The 23,572-nt window shown below is 40.5% G+C and overlaps 1 protein-coding gene across 1 annotated transcript in view; it reads left to right on the forward strand.

The window, feature by feature from the left end:
• Positions 1-9,129: 9,129 nt before the first annotated feature.
• LOC100647937 overlaps positions 9,130-23,572 on the forward strand; it is a gene marked incomplete at its 5' end in the record, with an annotated part of 31,157 nt that continues 16,714 nt past the window's right edge. The window contains one exon of the mRNA XM_012314457.3: positions 9,130-9,463. Within this exon, the coding sequence (XP_012169847.3) occupies positions 9,130-9,463 (334 nt within the window). The remainder of the gene's footprint in view (positions 9,464-23,572) is intronic.

The following is a 23,572-nucleotide window of genomic DNA, read 5'->3' on the forward strand; positions in this document are numbered from 1 at the left end:
AGTTACATGTACTCGGAAAAACGGCGTATCGTTATCATTTGTCCTGCCTCCCCTCTTCGGCCGTGTCTTTGACTCCGGGTTCTTTCCGCCTCTTTACTTCGTTTCTGTTTCTCGTTCACGTGACTTCGTTTTGACTTAAATCTATTGCAGGCCTAAGCAAATTTCTCGGTTCATTCGTATCGATGCTCCGACTATGCACAATATTTCTTAAACGATACATCTCGATCCAATTTGAACATTATAAGAGAAAAAAGATGATAAGTGTATTTCTGTTAAATCTTTTGCTTAATATCGCTTTATGATTAAATGAGAGAATTTTAATATGACGGAACAACCTGTCAGGTTCAAAAATAGCTGATGAGTCGACGAGCTTTTATAGAAGTTAAAGATATAATTATCGAAGATAAGCAATATTTTAATACTATTTTTGAAATTTCGGAGTGGACGAACAAAAATACACATCCACTTCGTAAATCAAATAAAAAGACAATTTTGATAATATTCTCATTATTGATTAACAACTTATCAACTTTTAAAACTGCTCCCTTGTAAAAGGATAGAATACGACTTATCGTGTTCTTCGATTGTCCAAAATTATTACATTTGAAATATTCAAGAAAAGGAGAAAAACATTCGGCCAATTTAATCTGAAAGGATTGTTCGTATGCATCGATTAAGTTTCTTTTTTTTATCAAATGTTTGCGCGATTTGCATGACGAACGAAGAAATCGGCAGGACTACCGAGTCGCTTGCCATGACCGTTCGATAAAATTTGCAACGATATATCGTGGCGCTTTCAATAGCGGCATTCTTTCATAGGAACAACTCGATCAAGGTCAGCTAGAAGCGAACCGAGAAGAGAAGGAAAGACAGAAATGTGTCTCAGTATGTCGTAGGTTACAAATCGTCCAAGCGAGAGCTGTAAACAGGCATAAGGTTAAACGGGCGTACACACTTAAGTGCATTAATGAACGCGTTTAAGATACGCGGCGTGCCGTCGTTTAAATATAGGCTAAACCAGTGTTTCTCAGCCTACTCGTTAAAATATAAACCATTTGAAGATTCAAGACTTTTGCGTCACGGTTATATCTCGCTGATGCTTGCCGTGTAAATGATATCGTGAGAACTAAACTCGCGATCCTCCATGCGACAAACTTGGAAGTAGCTCGCCGAGCGATTACTTTGATATCTTTTCTCTTCTTCTACTCAAATGCAGTAGAATTACGCTTTTGTCTTGATATTTCTTCGAATTGCGGCTAAACAAGGCGAACTGCGACGCTCGCAGTAAGAAGTGGCAGCGCCAATATTTAAATCGTAGTTATTGGAAGAGAAAAAAACAATAATCTAGCTTTCGTATTCAAAAGTGTAAAGGTTTATTGCTAGAAATATTAGTAGGCCGTGAATTTATATGTAAAACGTTTGAAAAAGTTTCTAAAGGAAGGTATGAGAAATACAGAAACAAAAACAGTAGGCATTCATTGGATCCAGATATATTGGAGTTAAGATTAATTACACTATTGAGAAGTCACATTGGCCATTTTTGTAAATCGAAAGGTGCAGAAAAGTGATGGTGTTACGAATACTGTTTTTAAAATTTACCTTTACTAATATATACGTCGTATTAAGATGAATAGACTTATGGAAGTAAAGCATTTGTTTCTTGAGAATTCGATATTGATCGTGTATTTATGTTTATTTTATGGAACTTAATCTATGGAATTATTTCTATGGAATTCTGTGGAATATTTCTTATTCTATGGAATTTAATAAAAAGTAGAGTCGATCAGTTTGGCCTCTAAGAAGTTCAATAATAAATATAAAAATTCATAGTTTCGCGGAAGAAGAAATCTCTGGACAAAATTTTTTCGTTCTGATTTACATGCTGGCAAGGGAACAATTAGCAAAGGGAACGGAACAGCTGAACAGTCCAGAAACGAGAGAACGATAATATGGAGTAGCGAGGAGGAAGCAAAGCAATAAAGTTGCGAAAACGAGGGTAACTTTCGCCGTCGTTGTTTTCGAGCGTGGTACTCGCTTCACATCGTGCGAGTGCCTTACTTAATTAGACAATTAACCCTTGCAACCATTGAAACCTATGGCGCAGAGAATGGTCAGCTAAGCGAAAACGACACTGTTCTCTTAATTTGTCCTCGGTTCTGAATCAGGTTGAAACAGGAAACTGGTAGTTCTCTTTTAACGTGGAACTAGTCGAATTTTCTAAAAAATTTCCGTAATATGTCAACGATATTACACGAATAAAGAGATTCTATATTTTCGATCTGCACTTGTACAAGAGAACGCAATGAATTAAATTTCCTATCTCTTACAAAAAAGCATTTTTGAAATTCAATATTTATACTGTCGATCGATTCTATGTAACCAAAATTGTTTCTTTTTTGGTTTTGGTAGTTAAACACGCATACCTCTTGGTACTTCTTAAAATTTCTAAAACATCGTTCATCTCAGTAATTGTACCATTGTTGTCCACAAAACTTCGTCCACCTGACCGCTATTTTTAAATCATATCTTTCAACCTAACAGATATGATGTTGTTTTTGTTTTCAATTGTGACATATTAAAATGCTTCTGTTCGATCATAAAGCAACATTAAAATCAGAAAATCATGTTTTCTCTCCTATCATCTCCAAGTGTTACTCGCACTTGTCAAAGATTCAGAAGCTTTTCAACAAGATAGTGCACGAGGTGGCGAGAATTATGAGACGAACGTGTCTCCGTTTGCCAGTTGAGAGTACGTCAGGACGTGTTATTACGATGCTAAGAAAGGTGATCATCGAACGAGAGGGAAAAGGGGGGCTCGTCGGTCGGAACGTGAAGAACGGAGAGGTAGGACGAAGCGTTTCCACACCGGATATCCTCTAGAGGGAAGTGGTGCACGCGATTCATATCGCCACGCCCGCCATGCAAAATGTGTGTTTATATTATTATTACTATTACTACTGCGTATATATATTATAATTATTATTATGCTATTATAAATTCGTCACTTGTGTTGTATCTATAACAACTATGTAAAGAAGTAAGAAGCGCGGAAGGTCTCCCGAATAAGAGGACTGTTTTTTTTACGTCTCATTAACTACGATTTGTTTATACCTCATTATATTATGTTTGCTTCGTTTAAATTAATTGCATCTCATTGTCAGCGTCGAGACAGCGTCGAGCACAAAGATTTTCGTTTTAATTCTATTTTTATGACACTAGTAATTCTTTTGATATACTGATTTCACGCACCTCGAAAACTACTATAATACAGGAATGTTTCATATTTTGACATTCGAATTATGTTAAATGCTTTTGAAAATTGAGGCCTTGAACTCGTCCTCGACCAACGTTGTTTGTAACGATAAGTTCGCGAGTGTAGCTGCCGCTAATGAATCAGGTGAGTTCTCGAGTAACGATATGAACAAACGTTTCATGAAAACCTTGGATGTCTCCTTTGCATGTATGCGAGTAAAACATGATTATGTGCCACATTATTAGACGAGTCTGACCAGTCGCGTTTCTAGATCACTTTTCGTTGTTCCCTTCAATGTCGTCAGCTTGTTTTTACTCGACTCGATACTACGTTCCGTTCGATTCCCGATCGTAAACTTCGAGAACTTCGAAAAATGCGATTTGTAAATCAATCACACGTTTAATACGCCCGCTTCGCGCATTCGAGATTAGAACAGTGGCATTTTTGCATGGAAACCGGTTCACCGTATTTACTGCCGAGTACCTTAGTACTCTTAAGTCGTCACCGTCGATACGTTTCGTAAAATCACTCCAATATTTACATACATATAAATGGGACTAATAGATCGCTTTTCAGCAACAACTAGACTATATTTTCACGTTTCTTGTGTTTGGATTCTATAGAAAGATTACAAGGAAAGAACATGATAAGTCAGATTTTCTATCTTTTATATAGGAGCAATTTTAAAATTCTATTCGTTATCAATCAATCTGAGGTTACCGTTTTTGTTTAGTTTTAGAACTAAACGTGCGTTCTCTTATTCCCCTGAAAATTTAAAAAGTATTGCTCGGTTTACTAATTACGTACATTTTTGGCTTTCAGAAAACATTAGCTATCATCATAATTTATCAGCTATTTTTGAAAGACTTACATGTCTGAACCTGAGAAGTTATTTCATTTTTGATTATGTCATATTTAACATTTTCCTGTTTGATTATAAAGTGAGAAAATCAGAAAATCAACAAAAATGTATTGATTGTGTTTCTCTCCTTTATGTTCCTTTATGTAAGTTCACCGATCAATTCAGGATATTTCAGACTAATCGATCTATTCATGGAATCATTGACGGAAGCGCTAACCTTCTGATTTTTTAACATATTTTTATGAGATAAATAGGAGTGGAATATTTGACGAATACCGTGATAAAATCTCGTCGACAAGAACAAATTTACAATCTGTACATAAGTTGTTATAAGAAATCAGGATATTTCGTATATCGTCGTCTAATTAAATATTATACTTCAATCATTGATACGTAGAAACGCCAGTGAAAATACGATACAAATACGACTGGAAGGTTTGTCGAATACCGTAGCGAAGTCTCGAGGACAAAAGCGTCGATTTGGAACGTATATACAGTGGATAAGGTTGGAAAGGCGTCCGCGGGAGAGGAAAGAGCGCGACGTGATGCAACCCGGTGTATTTATGGTAATTTTATTTGCAGGAGTCTGGTCGATTTATCTTGACAATATTCCGCTCGTGATTCGAAACTTGCGTGTCCGATTAATACTCGAACTGCTGCGCTGCCTGCTGTCCCGGCTGGGCGAAACGGAGATAGCCAAGCTGGAAGCGACAAGGACAGCCTGGTTTATGCTCACTGTCTGCCTTACAACATGGAGTGGGAGGAGGAACACGCACACACGGCCGCATAAATAACGTGGCACAGCCACAGAGTTACGGTGCGACTTACGTGTAAACGAACAGAGTGAGACGAACAGATGGGGAACGAGGACAGCCGTACGGGTTGTAAAACAAGAGCGACGAAGACGAAAGAGGATGTAGTCGGCGGACATTTCCGAAGAGAACCGAGAATCCCCGACATGTGGGAGAGCCCCGTAGTACACAGAGGGGTATCGGTTTTATGACGTTCGATCACCTGAGTGAAGATTTTTCAAGCACAGCGGAGCGAAGAGAGAATACGAACGAGCGAAATCCTTTCCTGCTTCGATATCCTTCAATGAATAAACCGTCCTCCCTGAGCGCATTCTCGTCAGTTCTTTGAGAAGAGATCGCATTTACGAACTTATGAATGTTTTACTTCCAGAGTTGATTACAAATATATTTATTTAATACATTCCATGTTAATCGCTCGTGTATAAGGAATCTCTAAGTTTGATTCATTAATGAATTATTTTGAAAAGCGACGATCACAGAACAACGTAAAAGTAGATTTTGATAAGCGATATGAAATGAATGAACATGATAGATAGGAGAGAGAGTGGAGCGCAAGTGTCGTAGATTAGACGTGGTACACGTGTACGAAAGTTGGCAAAAAGTACGTGGGACCTGGGTGAACAGAAACAGCCCTGGTCGCACAATACGAGCATGAATGAAGTATCGCGTCTGGCTCGCGGGGTACGGTATACCCGGGTGAAGCAGGGCGAAGCGAGGGGGGGGATAGCAGGCGTCACGGTGCTTTCGTGGCGGTGAGGTTGCCGCGACGTATGTATGCACGTTTACGTGTAAACGATCACGCTCGTATGAGTGAACGCGCGCATATGCAACTTTCGGTATGATCGAGTGCGCATGCGCATCGCGCGCACCCCACCCACAGACAGACAGGCCGCTGCTCCGCTGTTTGTAACAAGCGGAGAGTCTACAACGCCACACCAGCGTTGAGCGCAGCCGGCCTCGGCTCCAAACGAAACACGATTATACTCCTGCTGTGAAAACGAACGGTATATACGGTATTGAGAAAAAAAGAACGGGCGATACTCGACTCGAAAAGAGGGAAAGAGGAGAGCAAGAGAAATCGCGAGTGTACGCGTGCGCATTATTATATTTCTCTCTTTCTCGTTAAACTAGACCAAACGGCGAAATTGTTCGCCTAAGATTTTCCGTGAGAAACAGGAAAAGAGGTTCGTTCGCCTTTCCGCTCGATAGTCGTTAGTGTGTACAAACACATCGTTTACAGTTTGTTCGAATCACATTTGGATCGTCGTACGCGATCGCATTCACCGGGAGAACTGTAAACGTGTTACACGCTTTAAGTCGAAAGTGGGAAAACGAAGAGATCCGATGGATACACGGAGGCTCGAGGATCGATTTGATCGTCGACCGGCAGGGCAATACGAACGAACGTGAAAAAAGTTGGAAGGAAGAGAGGTTAGAAAAGACGACGAGAAGGAGGAGAGATTGTGTCGTGTACGTGATCGCGAAGCTTGGAGAAATACGTGGTCGAAGCAAAAAGCGAAAAAAGTGCGGAGAAAAGAGAGAATAAAAGAAGAAGAGAGGGAGCAAGAGGGAAAAGGCGAGAAAATAGAGAAGGTGTTGAGTGGTGGGCCTGCGGGCCGGACAGTACGTGCCTGGGCTGCGCTCGCACGATCTACACCGGCATGGCCGCCGAGGCCAGCTGAACTTTTTCTTCTCTCTCTTGCACGACGATCGTTGCTCCCACCCACTTTATCCGTCTTTCTTCCTCCCTTCCTCTTTTCCTGCCTTGTTTCTCTCTCTTTCTCCATCTGTCTTTCTTCCGCTCCCTCGTTCACGCTTCTCCCACTCCTCGTGGTTGTTTCGTCGTTTCGTCTCTTTTTTTCTTCCTTCCATCCGACTCATTCCAACTCTCTTTCTCCCCCGTTCTTTGCTTAACGCAAGAGAGGAGGACCGTACGCCACGAATACCCAGGCTCCCCGTGTATGCATTCGCTTGTGTGTGCGCGCAGTTTGCCAGCCATCGCGGGGAAATCGAGTGGAGGCTTGCCATTCGAGAAAATCAGTGAACGCAAGCGAACCCTTTACGCTGGCTGATACTTAACCACGGACACACGCGTTACATTTATCACCATCAGTGGTGTACGATCGAGAATTGCGTCGTGCTAATGTGATTCCTAAAAAAAATCTCGCTCTATCGATCTACACGATCGATTTTCTCGCATAGATCGCGGGAAATTACTGGATATACGGAACGGTGTGCACGAAAGAAACAAAACTGTATCGATATCTGGCGGTGACATCGTTTCAATGCAGAGACCTGTTAAGCTGACTGCATCGAAAGCTGTATAATAGATCTCCTGACTAGAGAGATATAATAGGAGAAAATCAGTGACATTTGAATTTTAGCGAAACGATCGAATTCCCGGCAACAGTGTCAGTCAGTTTATGGTAGAACGGGGCGACTCAATCGATCGTGACGCACCTGTCGGCATCGTCGTCGTCGGGGTGCTGCTGGCAGAGGCAGAGAGTGTGGCAGTGTCTCGTGTGCTGGTAGGAGGAGACGGAAGAATAACGGAGGGCAGAATAAAGGGCAGGCATCCAGCTCGGTGAAGTTTACGCACGAGGACGTACGCGTAAGAGTGAGAGAGAGTGAGAGAGAGAAGAGGAAAAGCACATACGCTTTAAGAAGGAAAAAAGCAACGCTCCGAAGAAAAGGAAAGAAGGATGCGCGAGAAGGAGAACGTCGGTGAGGAGGTCCTACTCGTTGCTTTTCCACGACGAGCAGCAGTACTGTTGTTCGAGGTGCGAGCCGCGTGACACGAATGCGAGAGTGCGAGAGAAAGGAGAGGCAGGAACGAGGGGGAGAGAGAGAGAGAGGAAGGAGATCTACTGAAGAGCGAAGGCATATCCGGCCGTGGCATGTGCGCGCGACAAGGACAGAGCGAAGTGGCTATTTCTGTGGAGCATAGGGGGCCGCCCGTATAAAATAAGCAGTGAATGAAGGAGCCTGTTTACTGGCAGACGGCCTACGCGAGATTCAGTCGTCGGCTCTCTTTCTCTCGCGCTCTCTCTCTCTCTCTCTCTCTCGGCCGCGCACGCTAATCGTCGTTCTCTCGTACCTTCTCTCTCCCTGATTTTCGCTCTCGCTCGACCAGCAGCGGTCCCGTAGCGGAAAGAGAAAGGGAAAAAGAAAGAAAGAGAGACGGAGAAGAGCGCGCATCGTTGCCACGAGAGAGAGCCCGTATGTGTTCCCAGTGCACGAGAAGAGCCCGCAGTGTATTCACCGGTCTTGTCCTTCTGTCTCGCCTCGTCTCGACTCGTCTTGCCTCTCCCTCCTCTTACCTCACCACACCTCGTTCTACCTCTCCTCACCTCGCTTCACCTCATAGCACACCTTAGTACTCGTTCGGCTCTCCGCCCTTTGCCTCACTTTGTCACGGTTTGGCTTCCTCTCCGCGTATTCTCCTCTGCTCTCTCCTCTCCACGTCGTCGTAACCTCGCCTCGCCTCGCCTCGCCTCACCTCATCTCTCGTCTCGTCTCGTCTCGCTTTGCCTCGTCTCGTCTCCTCTCGGCTTGCCTTACCTCGCATCATCTCGTCTCACTTCGTCTCGCCTTGCCACGACTCGACTCGACTCCACTTGGTTCTCTCATCTCCTCTTCCCGTGCTTGTGTTTTTCTCGACAGAGCTCTTACGCCGGAGCCACCGTGCCGTGTTCACCGCTTTCGTTCCTAACCACGGAAATCTACCGATAATCCGTAGCCTTTACGCGAGTTTCTTGTTCGTCTGTTACGTTTCACTGCACTATGCTATTACACCTATAGTATCCGTACTCTGGAGCATGTGTTTACGTGTTGTGACGTGACCAGTGCGAAAAAAGAGAAGTGAGAAGATAGAATATAAGGAGGAAGAGGCAGATAAGAAGAGAGAACGCGACAATATCTTTTTTTCGAAACCTCACGGTGTTCACAGTCATTGTTGCTCCATCTTTCTTTCTCGTTCTTGTTTCTCCATTCGCTTTCCGAACGCAAACCGCGTGTTGTGTGCTTGCGGATTTCAAAGAAAAAAAGAAGAAAAGGAAGATAGTGAAAGAGAGATTACGGCGATAAAGGGAGTCGTCGGCTCGCGCCTCTAATGAGTTCGTGCTCGAACACGTGCCACGGAGACTACAGCGAAGGATAAAGCTAAAACGACGGTTTCGCGGTTCGGTGAAGGATACAGGTGAAACGGAAGTGCCGAAAGTGTGGATACCTTGGACTACGAGCCGCCCCCGGTGCTGCCACCGCGGCGCCCGCCCTGGCCGTTTAACAGCCCGAGCAGCACCGCCTCAAGGTACATCGGGCAGCACACCACCACAATCGCCGCCACCACGTCTCCGTTGACACCGACGGCGGCTACGACGACTATCACGTCGACGACGCCACTGACGACGACGCTTGTTCCGGCGCCGTCCGCCTCCCAAGGCTCAACGACCTCCTCGTCTGCGCGAGTGTCGCCGCAGCCGCCACCCTTGACGCCGCCCCAGTATCCTGCGCCTCCACGGCCCCCTAGTCGAAACGGTGAGTCTGAACTTTCAATATTTATCCAACATGAATTTACTTTCTACCGTCATTCGATCGTTATTTTTATTACGGGAATTTTAATCAACCTATTAATCGGAGAAAACGGATCAAGTCGTCACGCTCTCGAGTCGATTCTCTTGGATATACTTTCTTCGTCCCTATTCCTCTATGATTTTAGATGTTATTTCATTTCGACGTAGACGCTACGACTGACGTAAATCTGGTTAAGGGATGAATCAGTTATTCTAGCGCGGTTTTTCTAATGTTGAAAAATATCTCAAGCTCGAGTAAAATAGGAAAATGTGCGATTACTTGTTTCAATCCAATGTTAAACACTTCCTGTAACACTAAAATCCGTTTTATTTGCTAAAATAAGAGCAAGATTGAGATAGAAATATTTGGGAATCGTAGTAGGGTCAACATGCTTAACCCAACCTTTTTCGTTCCTGAACGAATCGTTAATCGAAAGGAATCGATCCTAAAGAAACTGTGTAGGCTGTTGTTGCTCGTTTCTTTCCCATTGCTTATTTCTCATTCACTCTTGGAACCTAATATAAGGGAGACCTAGTCAAACGAGTCTACTAAAACTTTTATGGTTTCTATGTAATAAGCAGTATACTGTACACCTTTTAGGTTATTCCACGTTTGTTTAGAAAATATTCATAGCTCCGATATATAGTTTGCTGGTATATGAACTTGTTTCTATACGATCGACGATCGGTAGCCAGCGAGGTCGCACGATTTCTTCGTAGCAATTTCATCGACAATCGGAGCGAGCGAGCGTGACTCGCCGCGGATTGAATCACATTACGCTTTCATAGAAGCCAGAAGGCACGGGCCGAGTAGTGAATGAAATTTACTGGTGTAGAAAGTTTGCGAGAAAGTCACCGCCACCTTTCCGTTCGTAACGCCCGACATATTTTACGTAGTCGTGTTTCCTCCTCGAGCATTCGGCTTCGTGTGCCCGTTGCTTTCCTCCCGTCGATGGGAATGCTGACCTCGTAGGCGGGTCGCGTATGCTTTCATGGAAAGTATTCGCTTATTCTATCTATGAATGCACTGGGTGTAAATGGTATTCGATCGATTTTCCAATCGTATTTTCTGGCGGCTCAATATCCTTCTCGGACAAATTTGTATAACGAAATGTCGAAAGGGAGGACAGACGTATCGAGTGACACGTGTAAAATGCTAAAATAAAAATCTGACTTCAAGTAAACATCGGCCTTTATCTCGCGTTATCTATACTGAAGTTGATTCGCATTCGTTAACCTATGTTAACTGAATACCTTTTATCTTCTTTCCTGTTTATTATACACCTCTATGAGCTGCGATTTCATATTTTCATTTTATATTCTCCGAATGAATTTGAAAATCGAATTTATTTGGTTCATATATACGCGTATATGATTTATCAAAGATAGCGCCGATTGAAAACTCGCAGACTGTAATTGAATTAGTCTTATTGCTAGTTTCTCTCTCTTGGAACGGAATACGATCGGAGTACGAGCGCATGCGCAGTGCCGCGCATTCGCGGCAACACATAGCCGCGTCATTCGCTTCGAATGGCAATAGAAATGAATGCCACTCGGTTTGACGTACCTGGCGCGCATGCGCCCGCGTGTCTGCGTCAACGTTTCACGTAAGTTTCTCGCGTATAAATACGTATGCCGATTTATCGGGTGCTCAAAGAATCTCGCGAATCTCACCTTCGGTGAGTCGCACTTCCGGTTGAATAATTAGTTTTCCAAGAAATTCGGAAACAGTAATAATCACGAACAGTAACAATCATTGAACGCGTACATTGAAGTCGTGAATCGTGCCCGAGATTAGATTTGGTATCTGGAAAGACTCGATCGAACGACTTAGTCAGAACACTGGGATATAAGATCTGACACGTAACATTTGATATTCGATCGTAGATTAGATATCTCCGATATTCATCGAGTAGGTAGTGTAATTTTACTTGGAAGTGTGCAGCCGCGAGTAAAACCAACGTTAGATTTACGATTTCATGATTCGATCGAAAGTTTCTCCGTTGAAGTCGAAGCAATCGAAGTATTGATCGATTTGAGTTTGATGACGGAAAATCGATTAATAAGTGTCTGTCATCTGTGTAATTTTACTATAAAGTTTTACTGGACTTGAAATATGTAGTATATAGAGATAAAGGTGTGTGCTAGAGACTTTCAGGCCAACTTGTAGAGGCAGTTTGCACGGCGACTTGCGAGGCAAGATATCGGCACGCTCACGCGCATCGTGACACAGATATACACGTAAACGAATACTCAGGCATATACATGCACACACACATAGTAGTGTCGGTCTGGCATGAATGAAACCGTGATTTCCACGCATGGCGCATAGGTAGCTGACTCGTCTGGCGCTATACTCGACTCATCGATGAGAAAGATTAATACGCTGTATCTGCGACAGGGATATAGATACTAATTTCTTCTCGTTTTTCTTTCGTTCCATTTTCATTCAGTTGGTTACGAATCGATAAGATTTCTCATTCAGGAACTTTTGAATGACAACTAGTAGATCGTACAGTGTCGTAATAATCTGTTTGTAACTCTGTAGAGTTTCAAACTCGTCGGATATATTTAACCTCTTTTTCTTTTATCGGAAAATAAATATATGAGTATGTTCACACATACTATTTTTTGTATAGATTTATATTTAAAAAAAGGCATTGATCAGACGTATTCACCTTTTAATGTCACCTCTAAATTATTGCCTTGCATCCCTGTGATTAATCGTAACTGGTAAACGAATGTACGAGTAGATCAGTGAAAAATGTATTTTTTTGGCTTTTAGCCATCGTTTTCAACGTTCTCCACGAAGGGCTCTCTTATTATTCCGCTCGCGTTTGTCATTCCCTCGAAAGGGACAAGACGAAGTCGATGACGCAAAACGCGACGCAGAACGTGATTTTCCGATATTCTCGAACCACTGCGTCGCTTACTGAATAATTCGAAGTACGTTCAAGATACGCGACAAAGATATTCATTATATCTCGAAAATGTTCCCCGTCCTCGGAAAACATTGAAGCTTTATCTTTAGAAACTATGTTAGACCAAGCAACGATTTATCACAATAAAAATGAAACAACAAAAAAGGGAGAGATATCAAACAAATTCTTGGAATTTCCTTTAATTAGCCATGATGTTAAAACACAGAATTCGATAATGTAAGTTGATTAAAAGAAAGCTTATAAATGAGATATTTCATTAATATAACGTTAAACCATGATGGATTAAGATCTCAGGAAATTGATACTAAACGATAATTTAATCGAATGTCGTTGAAAATCGAGTTAATTTCGTGATGAAGCCAATGGAAACGCAAGTTCTCTGATTCTTGATACGTTAGTTAACGATATATTAATATGTACTATGTATATGACATGGTTATGTATACGCCAGAGATTTGGTTTGACATTAGTATTTCAGTGTTTGTAACATACACTACGTTCACGTTTAATCACATTCTATAGTAACTTTGAACCCAGAACGTACGTTTGATGGAAGGCGCGTTTTGAGTTATCGTTTCTTATGTAATGTGGCGCAACTTCGCAATAAATACGGTGTGGTAACACTTTGCAAATGCACTTGATGATCTTCGCGCAAAGACGCCACGTCCTTGAGTGACATGTGTCCGGAATAATGAATCGAAGGAATATGAACAAAGTCATAAAAGGAGTGGTTGGCGTTGCACGTCCTCGCGCGTTTGCACGTGCGTCTTTAAACTCATTAACGAGTCATTTAAATTATGCACAGATCGTATCCTTCGTCTTTCGACGTCGGATAAAACGTCTTCGTATATCGATCGAAGACAGTACGATGTAGGAGTTTCGTGATCGATGAGAAATTAATTCGACATTGAGATCCTATAGACAACTTCTGGTTTTACATAAGAACAAGAAAAAGTATTTAAAAAACGAGACCATCTATACATACATTTAGGAAAAAAAAGATCCGTCGATGTGTTTTGCACCAGACACGGTTGAGGGGGAGGGGCATTGTGAAAGTTTCCATTCCAAAGCCACCGTTCCGCGTAACGTTGACGATGTTGCTTGCATTCCACGCGTTTCGACGTCGTTCGTGGCGAATCGGCACGTCAACTTCCAAGCGAACTACGCCTGCAAAATTTCCTTCAAATGCATTTCCATATAATAGGCACATGATATTTCCATATAGTACCATAACAAATCAAAATCGATTCTAAACGAAGCGCTTATTTCATTAGGCTTTGTTCCAATGTACATACGTGTTGGTATCCCGTTGAGCAATATTCATACTATGTTGACGGTCGAGTCAACGTTTTCGATGCAGAGACGCCAAGCCTGTCGGCCTATCCTACTCTTGCAATAGTCTACAATCTAGAGTCATACTCGAATCTTTAACAAAGGGTATGATTCAAACGTTCGAGCCTGATTCAATTCTCCTCTCGATTAATGCTGTCTATACTTGCGTGTATTCTAAATGATATCCTAGCCGAGACAAGAGAGAGGCTTGTTTAGAGATTTTCCAAGAAAATTCTTGAAACAGAAAAACAAATCGTTTTGCAATGTAGAAGCATACATTTCTAAAATATCTAGCGAGGTGAAATTTTCCTTATATGTACTTCGATTTCGCGAAAGCGCGCATTTCTTCGATCGGAACGCTGAACACTTGGATCACGTCCTTTGCTGAAGTAAGATTCTCTTCTCTCTTCGTAATACAAGAACACCGTCGCTATCTTCATGTTTGCCAACCCCGTTATCTCTCGTTCCTCCGTCTTTGATCTCCTTTCCCGCTCTCTCTCATCTCTTTTTCATTTCCTCCTCCTCGCACTTTCTCTCTCTCTCTCTCTCCCTCCCTCCCTCTTGTTGCTACTCTACCCTCCCTGTTCGTCACCGTTTCATCAACTTGCTCCTGCTCGCCTGCTTTTGCACAAGCACTAAACGCAATCTACGATCATCGTTATGTGCTGTCGCGTCATATCCGGTCTAGCTGATCGCTCGCCTTCTCCCCGTTCGTTGTTCTTATTGCTCCTCTTTTCGGCCTTCTCGATGGGTCGCTGGTTCTCCGGACCGATCTACATGTCTGCTTCTTCCGACAAGCATTCGATTCTTTCTCTTCTTTAACACCATAACTACTAAATTTTTTAATTTAATAATTTAGTTAAACTCCTCCCTGAATATGTTATACATAGATAATTAAAATCAAAATAGAGTATATAAGTATATAAGTATTTGTAACCATGTTTCTATCTTAATAAGAGAAAATATTGATATTGTTAAGAACACTTGCAGGTTTTTGGTAATCGCAAAAATAAAAAATCTGATACCGGTGCTGTCAATTGATTTAGTTCTAGTATTTAGATGATTTATGAAACTCGTTGCATTGCAGAGTACTCTGAATAAATCTTCGAAATATGTGTTTAGTTGAATGAAGTTGCTATGAAATTGTTATCTCAGCTGATTCAGTATGCTTCGGTACGCTTGGACTCGACGTTTCTGAAATTACCAAAACAACGACCGATTGTTGTAGATTAAAAAGCGCACTAGGGTGCAATTTCATGCATAATTTCCTTTGATAATAGCTTTGTAAATAGTAACAATTGATCTCGTTATATACCTTCGTATGATTCTTATTGCAGCAAATAATGCCCAATTGTATAAATAATGGCTTATTGTAGTAAAATAATGCCTAAACTGATATTCAGAACAACGTTCTCATCGTATTCGTTGTGGGTGAAGTTGAAAGTCTCCCGCTTTCTTCGTCGGTGTATCGAAAATTATAGTAGCCGCAGTGGATTCAAGGGGGAGGACTGATGTAGTTTATTACCACGGAGGTATCGTGTGTCGCGATCAGCTCACGGAGATTGACCGGAAGTCGCAGGGACGAAGATGCGAGGCAGGCTGCTTAATTGGCGACTGGAGTATTCGATTCGATTCAGGGTTCAACGAATTGGCCTCTCGGCGAATTAATTTATTGTCACTGTCACGGGGCCAACGTTATGATATACGGATGCATGGACTTTTATTGCGATCACGAATTATACGCGCATAAACCGACCGTAAATGATCAGTTACATAATACCGCCATAAAATAACATTTACAGCTCGTCAATTTCTACCTACGTTACCGATTTCTACTTCGTACGAATATTATTCGCATTCCCTGCGTGTATCGTATAAATATGCGTGTATGCGTAAGCTTGTTAAGCTAGAGCGTGATTGCCACGCTGCATTACGATCCTTCCCAGGTATAGGTGTTTAAAATTCATTAAGTAAATCCATCGAGTAAATATAAAGTTTGCGGATAATATAATAGGAACCTGTATCGTGGTAACCATGTCACTACCCCTTCAATTTTCAGTTATTAAACTACATTTATTTATACATTTTTATGGTTTATTAATTACTAACTAACGATAGAAATCTCTGTTTAGATATACTATTTGCATTTAATTTGTGGAATTGGAAAGATGCAAGTATGTACAAAATACAGATGATATGTAGAAGTATGTAAAATATCCGAAGCAAATATCCACATTCCATTATTATGATTGAAACAGATCTTTATTTAGAATTCATTCTCGTTATTAAATATTTTATCTAAAAATCATTATTGTTATTTTATTTTGCTACATTCGGTACATTTTCTTATCCTTGGATTTCTATTCAATTGCCATAAATATATAAACGAGTTTTATATGATACATGTTTCATTATTGTTCGATCAGATGGACGATAATCCTCGCATTCGTATCTCGGACTTCAAACATTTGGGAAGAAGTCCGAGTTTCGAAAGAGTTTTTCCGTGGTCTGCACTTCTCTCCATCGGTCTGATTCAAATGGTCGCGTCCCTCTATCGTGTGGAACGGCGTGCCCTTATCTCGAAGACGCTTTTACGAATTAGCACGATACATACGGCAGACTATTATGACAGCCGTGTACAAGCCGGAGTCGAGATGCGCTGTCGAGTTAGAGTTAAGAAGCAAGCATTTCAGTTTACCCGTATTTCTTCTCTTTTCTCTTCATTTTCGAACTTACACGTAAATTAAACTTTAAGACAAGGAAAATGAAAAAATCTTCCTATATCAATCTTTTGATACTACTTTGTATGTTCTTTCTTTGCAACTATGTTCAATTAAATAAACACGAGAATTATCGGATTTTCGTAAGCTTCATTTCAATTATTACTCTATTCGATACGACTTCATGTCGAGTGATTTGACTAATGATGAGAAGGATAGGAAGGATAAATAGGTAAATAGATTGTTCGAAAAATTCATAGCACTGCTGACAATTTAATGTAATCTTCTGTTACATGCTTGACGAGATTTCAGTTCAATAAAATGATCACAGAAAGCTTTGTATCATCTTTGTTCTTTTTCATACAGTTTAACACACGTAATCAGTATTTCTTAATAGCCTGTATAATATAACTTCGCTTGAAAGGTAAAAGACACATGGAACTTGAAATATTTCAACGAATATTAAAGAACGCCGGATAGAATATTTTAAAAGAAGTAGTTTCAAACTATTTGAAATGATCGTGAGGTAACTTGACTGACTTGTACGAAATTCTACTTCGACGGAGTAACAAGTGTTCATCTCGAATGCCTATAAAATTCTAACGCGGCAGATTCAAGCATGGCCGGTTTCTAAAACTGGACATCGCAAAATATTTAGGGCAATCTATTTCACTTTACGAGTTATTATTAGTTGCTTAAAAATTCATCTTCCCGAAATAAATGGCCATTCTTTCTTTCTCTCTCTCTCTCTCTCTCTCTCTCCCTCTCCCTCTCCTTTTTCATCCGCGTCTCTCCCTTTCACCGTTTTATGTGGCTAGGTCTCGCTCCTACACCCGACTGTTCTTTGACTTTTCTCTTCGGCCGTCCTTGAAAGGAAGGGAACGTTGACCCTCACGAGAACGTCCATCTGTCCGTCCACCGATCCGTTCGTACGTACGTTCGTCCGAACGTGGTTTCATTCAGAATGCGATGCCAACAAGATCGACGTTGATATATACTGGATGAAGAATGATGTTGCAGAACAGGGAACAACACCAACATTGTTGAACCACTGCCTTTGCTTTTTTTTTCCTCTGATCCTTCTCGTGCCGTGCACCGTTCCCTAGGTAGCTTCGTCGACTACGTGGATATCACCGTGACACGAATAATCTCCACACCGGTCGGGAAAACATTCGATTCGATATTAATCTGCTATCGATAATCCAGTCACAGTAAGCCAGCGCTAGCTGTCATCCTAGATACATGGGTCCACATAATCGAAACGATCGTGAACCTTGTTCGATTCTTCTGCTACCTTGTTTCTATATTTTCTTTGGCTCGTTCGGAATAGCAATTTGCTATTTGCGTTGTGGAAATCGTATGGAATCTCGCTAGAGTATTTGATAGTACAATTCGTTGGAAGTAACGCAGCATAGATATTCTATTTCTGAATATCATTTAGCGAAATTTCACCAATCAAGTTACAAGTTATCAACTTGATAAATACTTCAGCGTAATATATAGTAACGAAAAAGATTAAATTTTATAAATTATAAACTATTTATAGAATTTTAAATAAGGAATCTGCAAGCTGAAGCTCGCAATTTGTAAGTTTAATTATATTATTAACTGATAAATTATATCTTGTTCGCGAATGTTTATGGAAAACTCAAAGCTGCAAAGATGCACACAATTCGTATATCTAACATAATCTATAAAATTCACAAAGCGCAGCGCTATTACTAATACCTAATAATTAAAACGATACTGTACCCAAGTTCTTAGTTATATTTCTAAAAATATGATTTTGCTCAAATAGCTGATCATCGATGAGACACGGTAGTTCCACACAATTCAATGTTTTCATCGTTTGGATATGAAAGATTTCGAGGACTCGAGCAACGAGATTCGTCGAAGGAAGAGCGATGTTACTTACGATTTTGCGTAACAAACGCTTCGGTATTTGACAGAAACGATAACAAGATCCGCGATGCAGCCGAGCGCTGGCTCCCTTAACGAGAGGAATTCCTGCCGGTTGGATAAATATCGAGAGACGCATGTAGGCCGCAGCAATATGTTTACATACGTAAAACAGAGGTTTCCGGTGGAGTTAGGAGTCCGCGCGTATACACAATGCTTGCGTCGAAAATAGTTTTTCAACATACACGAGAGTCGTTAGTTTCACGACATGTGGTGGAGTGTGGGTCGCCACTACGTGGGCTTGTATTTATATACATATATACAATATATGCGTGAATACGTAAATTTACGTATGTACGTGACTGCGTATTTGATATCCGGATTTTTCTTTCACCCTGTTGGGTAATCAGCCAGTCGTTTTTATCGAAAAATATTTAGCGTCTTCCTGGCATTTTTCACACGCACAAACGTTCGTCACATTTCTTTTCCGTTATTAATATCGTATTTCGTTCAACCAGCCGTTGATATTCATTGTTTGACTTTTCTTAAGGGTTCGTTGCATTTTCCTTATAAAAACGCTATGAAATATATGTTCTTGTTATTAATAAATGGACAAAAAGAGAATTTATCTCTCAGCTTAAAAAACACTCGATTGTCAGTCGAGACTGACTTCTTAATGAAAAATTATCCAAAAGTTCTCTTTGAAAATCGCCGAAATTTTCAAACATTGTAACCGATCTTACTGATCTTTGCGGCAAGAAGAGTCTTCCATGTGCAATAAAACATCTCTTAATTATCAATCAGATCAGAGTTTTCTGATGACAATATTTGCTATCAAACCACCTATCAAACAATCGAAACGAGGCAGAAAATCGAAAGGATCATCGGCAAGCAGTCGGCGAACGAGCAAGGCGGTATAAAATGGTGGTCGAAGACGCGAGTTCGCAAACGGACGCACAACCAGAATTCCCAACTGTCGAGTGATTTCACGTAACGTGAATGTAGTAATACCGGCTATAAATTTCCATTCCTCGAGCCGTGCAATTACGCTGGAATCGCTAACGAACTTTTCTCCGAGTTGACTTGGAGATGTAGATGCGCGCGTAATGTGGCGCGGGTGAGAGAATCGTGACACGACGACGACGACGACAACGACGATGACGACGACAACGATGACGACGACAACGACGATGACGACGACAACGACGACGGCGATAGCGAGTGGGTGGTTGGGCGAAGATCCCGGCCATATGGTGTCCACATTCCATTTCTCGTCAGTCGACGATAGCTGCATGTTTGCTCTCTCCTTCTGCCGACAGCCAAGAGAACCTCCCGCTTCGTGAACATTCCTAATTCTACGTCTTCGATGGAAAAAGCATCTGTGCTTTCGCGTTAATCTCCTTTTCTCTTCATTTCCATCGATTCTTTAGAAACAATTCAATTTATTACGAAAGTATTCCTTCCTTTAGTAAACACCTTTTATGAATAGGCATACTAGATTGTTTAGAAAATTTGATAAAATTTGATTAGCGATAATTAAGAAAGATTTAGCTGGAATTATATATTGTTCGACAGAAATTTAAGATTGAAACGCTGTGAATATTTCGAATAATCCGATATTATGCATAGAATACAAAACGTGTTGGAATTTCGTTGGTACTGTAAAGAGATAAGACTGTCATGGTTATATTGGTAAAGTTTGAAACCAATTTGAAAATGTACATAGAAATTAGAAAATATTTCGTTAAGATATCTCGCAGATAAGAAAGGTATCTAAACAATAAATTGCTATTTATGTTCATAAGTTTCAACACCCAGTAAAACACCATCTCTATCGATTATTATATGTTTAAGATGAGTGTTCATGCTGTACACTAATTTTTTACTAAATACACGTTTATAATTAATACATATTTAGTAACTTGCGCGCATATCTTCAGATTGGTTTCAAATTTTCCCAACATGACCATGACAGTCTTGTCTCGTTACAGTATCAATGAAATTCCAAAATGTTGCGTGTATAATGTACACGCTGTACGCATGAAAGTTTACTATGGTAACAGATATTTCCATAAACTGCCGTATATTACCCTATATTCTCGATATTTAGTTGTTTAACGCTTCCATATTATAAAACCAGTTTCCTTGTCGATCGACTTTTAATCGAATTTCTGATACCGCATGATCGATTACTATGTATTGTCCGGTGATAATTCAAAGGAAACAAAGTGAATAAACTTTACTACATACTCGACACCCAAATAATGATCCATTAACTTTGGTAATCGTAAATGACTATTCACATCGCTCGATGAGTGATAAATTCCAGTCGGACATTAAATTCGTCGTACGTATATTACGCAAAGATATACTAATAATCTTAGCAGCTTTCTAATATACCTAATCGACGAGCCAAGAGGACCCTAAAATCAAAGGAAATACCGGAAGGTTATGCAAATGAAAATGAAAAAAACGATAATAATTTAACACTCGGTAGCGGGAAGCGCTTTGGCGAGTAGGTGATTGATTATCTTCCTCCAGCTATCGGAGGTACTCGTAAGTTAATCACCGTCGTAAATCATGTAAGCTGGTGCTTTTTCTAAACACGATACCTTCCCTGAACGATTTTATTGCGCTTTAAATTTGAAACCGATGCCGGATAAAGGTAACAGACCAAGGCTGGTGTTGCAGGTATATATACCCTGTGCTTCGGTGGGAATAGGTAACGCAAGGTGGCAGAAAAGCAAGGGACGGAAAGAAGGGATCGCAGCGATCCATTGTCTTCCCTTCTCTTCTCTTTCCCTTCTCAGCTCCCTCTTCTCTTTCCTCCACCTTCTCATTCCCTTCCTTTTCACATCGTTCGTTGGCTTTGTAAGAAAATGACTCGTTCCTTAGGTTCCTCGAAATTTCTTTCTATAACGTCGTGTCGCCGTAAACGATCCCTGGTTTATATACCTTCTCACAGAGGATAGGTCTTTACACACAGAAACCTATTACGAATCGCATTACAACGACCGCCGTTAATAAAAGTCGATTGTTTCATTTATTAGGATCCTGTTATTCTTTATTCCGCCGATAATTCGCTTTCGAACTCGTTGGAACCGTATAAAAGTGCATACAACTGTTGCTTGTTTCAAGTTGCTTTCTTATCCAGAAATTATTTATTACGAGGATTTTGCTTTTCTAGGATCGGGAAATCGATTGGAGCAATCACAAAGGTCGATAAGAATTGACGAAATCAAAAGAAAGGGAATTATCTGAGCCGTTTGAAAGTCACACTGGTTCCGTCCATAAATGGAACAGTAGAGAAAATTAACGACGTTACGGCTTTTTAAAATTTACCTTAAAATTTATTATTATCATTTATGTCATCTTCTTGCTACAAACGAATTTATGCGAACGAGTCATTTGTTTTTTAAATAAATGAACTTGTAGATGTAAGAGATTTGTTTCTTAGACGTATGAACCTACGGAAATAAATCACGCGAGAATTAAAAGTTCATCGTGCACAACGAAATTAAGAAACTGAGAAAAGATGGGATTGACCAGGGCTTGTTACGAGGATGCTGTTTTAAAAACTACAAGGTCAATGATTGTAGGAGCCAATAGAGAGAGAAAGAGAAAATCTATATCAACTGGGAAAATTTGTTTCAAAGTAAAATACGTATTTATGGTTGGAAAAGAAGCGTAACAATGCGAAGATCGTAAAAAGACATCATTCAAGTTTCTTTGAATTGGAAAAAGGAAAGTTTACAGAGTTTTTAGACCAAAGTATCTCTCGTAGGTTTCAGGGGAAACCGGATACATCTGTCTCTGTAAACGGGGCTGGTTCCTCGTCGTCGAAACCTTCGTCAGAGTCCCGTCGTATTTTCAGGCTATTTCCTTTCGTAATCAATTTCGAAAGTGCTGTTCGACGCTCCCGTGGGCAAAGATCGGAGATAATCGAGTGGAGATGCCACCAGGGGGAATAAATAATCGGATACAGCGAGTTTGCCGGGCGACGCTTAAAAATATGCCAGCACTGAATCGCGGAGAGATGCTCTGGTGCATCTTGAATATACGAGTGTGTATGCACGCGGGCATGCATGCACGTTGCGTGGGTGCAGTCTGAAGGATATCCGGTGTCGCTCTCGCTCGTTCCTTTCTTTCTCTCTCTCTCTCTCTCTCTCTCTCTCTCTCCCTATCTCTCCTTTTCTCACTTCTATCCCATTTCATCGTTTGCTCTTGTTCAATATTTCGTTTCGCTCTTGTCGTTCGCTAATTATGTCGCTCTCAGTTGTTAATTCCAAAAATTTGCTATTCCACGGCGAAAAAGATTTTATTGAGATCGTTAGCTTATGGATAACGACCCATCGCCTGTGAAATTAGATTATGAATTTCTATGCATTTATTCATTAATAACTTATGTAAATTTATTTATTTATTTTATTTATAACACATTTCTATGCAAAATCCATAGAACATTATACAATATATATACTATACATTAATTATTTATTATATATGTAATATTGTTCTGTCTTATAATATTATTATTAATATAATAACATGCATTTATGTATTATATAATATGGATATCTTATATTATGCAAAGATACATAAAATATCAAAAGTAGAGTGGATAGCTTACTCGTTACAATGTTTGGTGAATGAAAGCTCTATTTAGATTCTATTTCTTTAGTTTATAAACACGAATACTACAGAGGAAGAATCTATCTGCATTTCTTACGTGTTACGAAGAAGCAGTTTTAGAACTCGGTTCGTTGTCAATCACTAATGAAAACGTGATCAAAACTGCCTTTATATCTTGCTTTCGAGGTAAATACGTATTTCCCCATTTCCTTTAAAATTGTAAAGACGGCATTAAAATATTGCCGTCTTGATAATTATGGCCATTTTCAAAAGATTTACATCTTTCAGCTTAACATACTTTCGTTTTCAATTACATCACATTAAAATTCTTCCGTCTAATCACGGAATGATATTAAAATCAGGGAATCAAGAAAAATATAATTTTCTCTCCGTAGTCGTCAAATGTGAATTTGCATAAATATCTGTAGTCTACTAATTACGTACACATGTATTATATTGCTCTCGCTTGTTACGCCAATAAATTTGCCAGCTATCAGCAGGACAAACTTTACGAGAGCTGTCGTCTTAAAAAAAAAAAAAAAAAAAAAG

The sequence above is a fragment of the Bombus terrestris genome, chromosome 12 (genome assembly GCF_910591885.1).
Source record: "Bombus terrestris chromosome 12, iyBomTerr1.2, whole genome shotgun sequence".
Taxonomy (NCBI): Eukaryota; Metazoa; Arthropoda; class Insecta; order Hymenoptera; family Apidae; genus Bombus; species Bombus terrestris.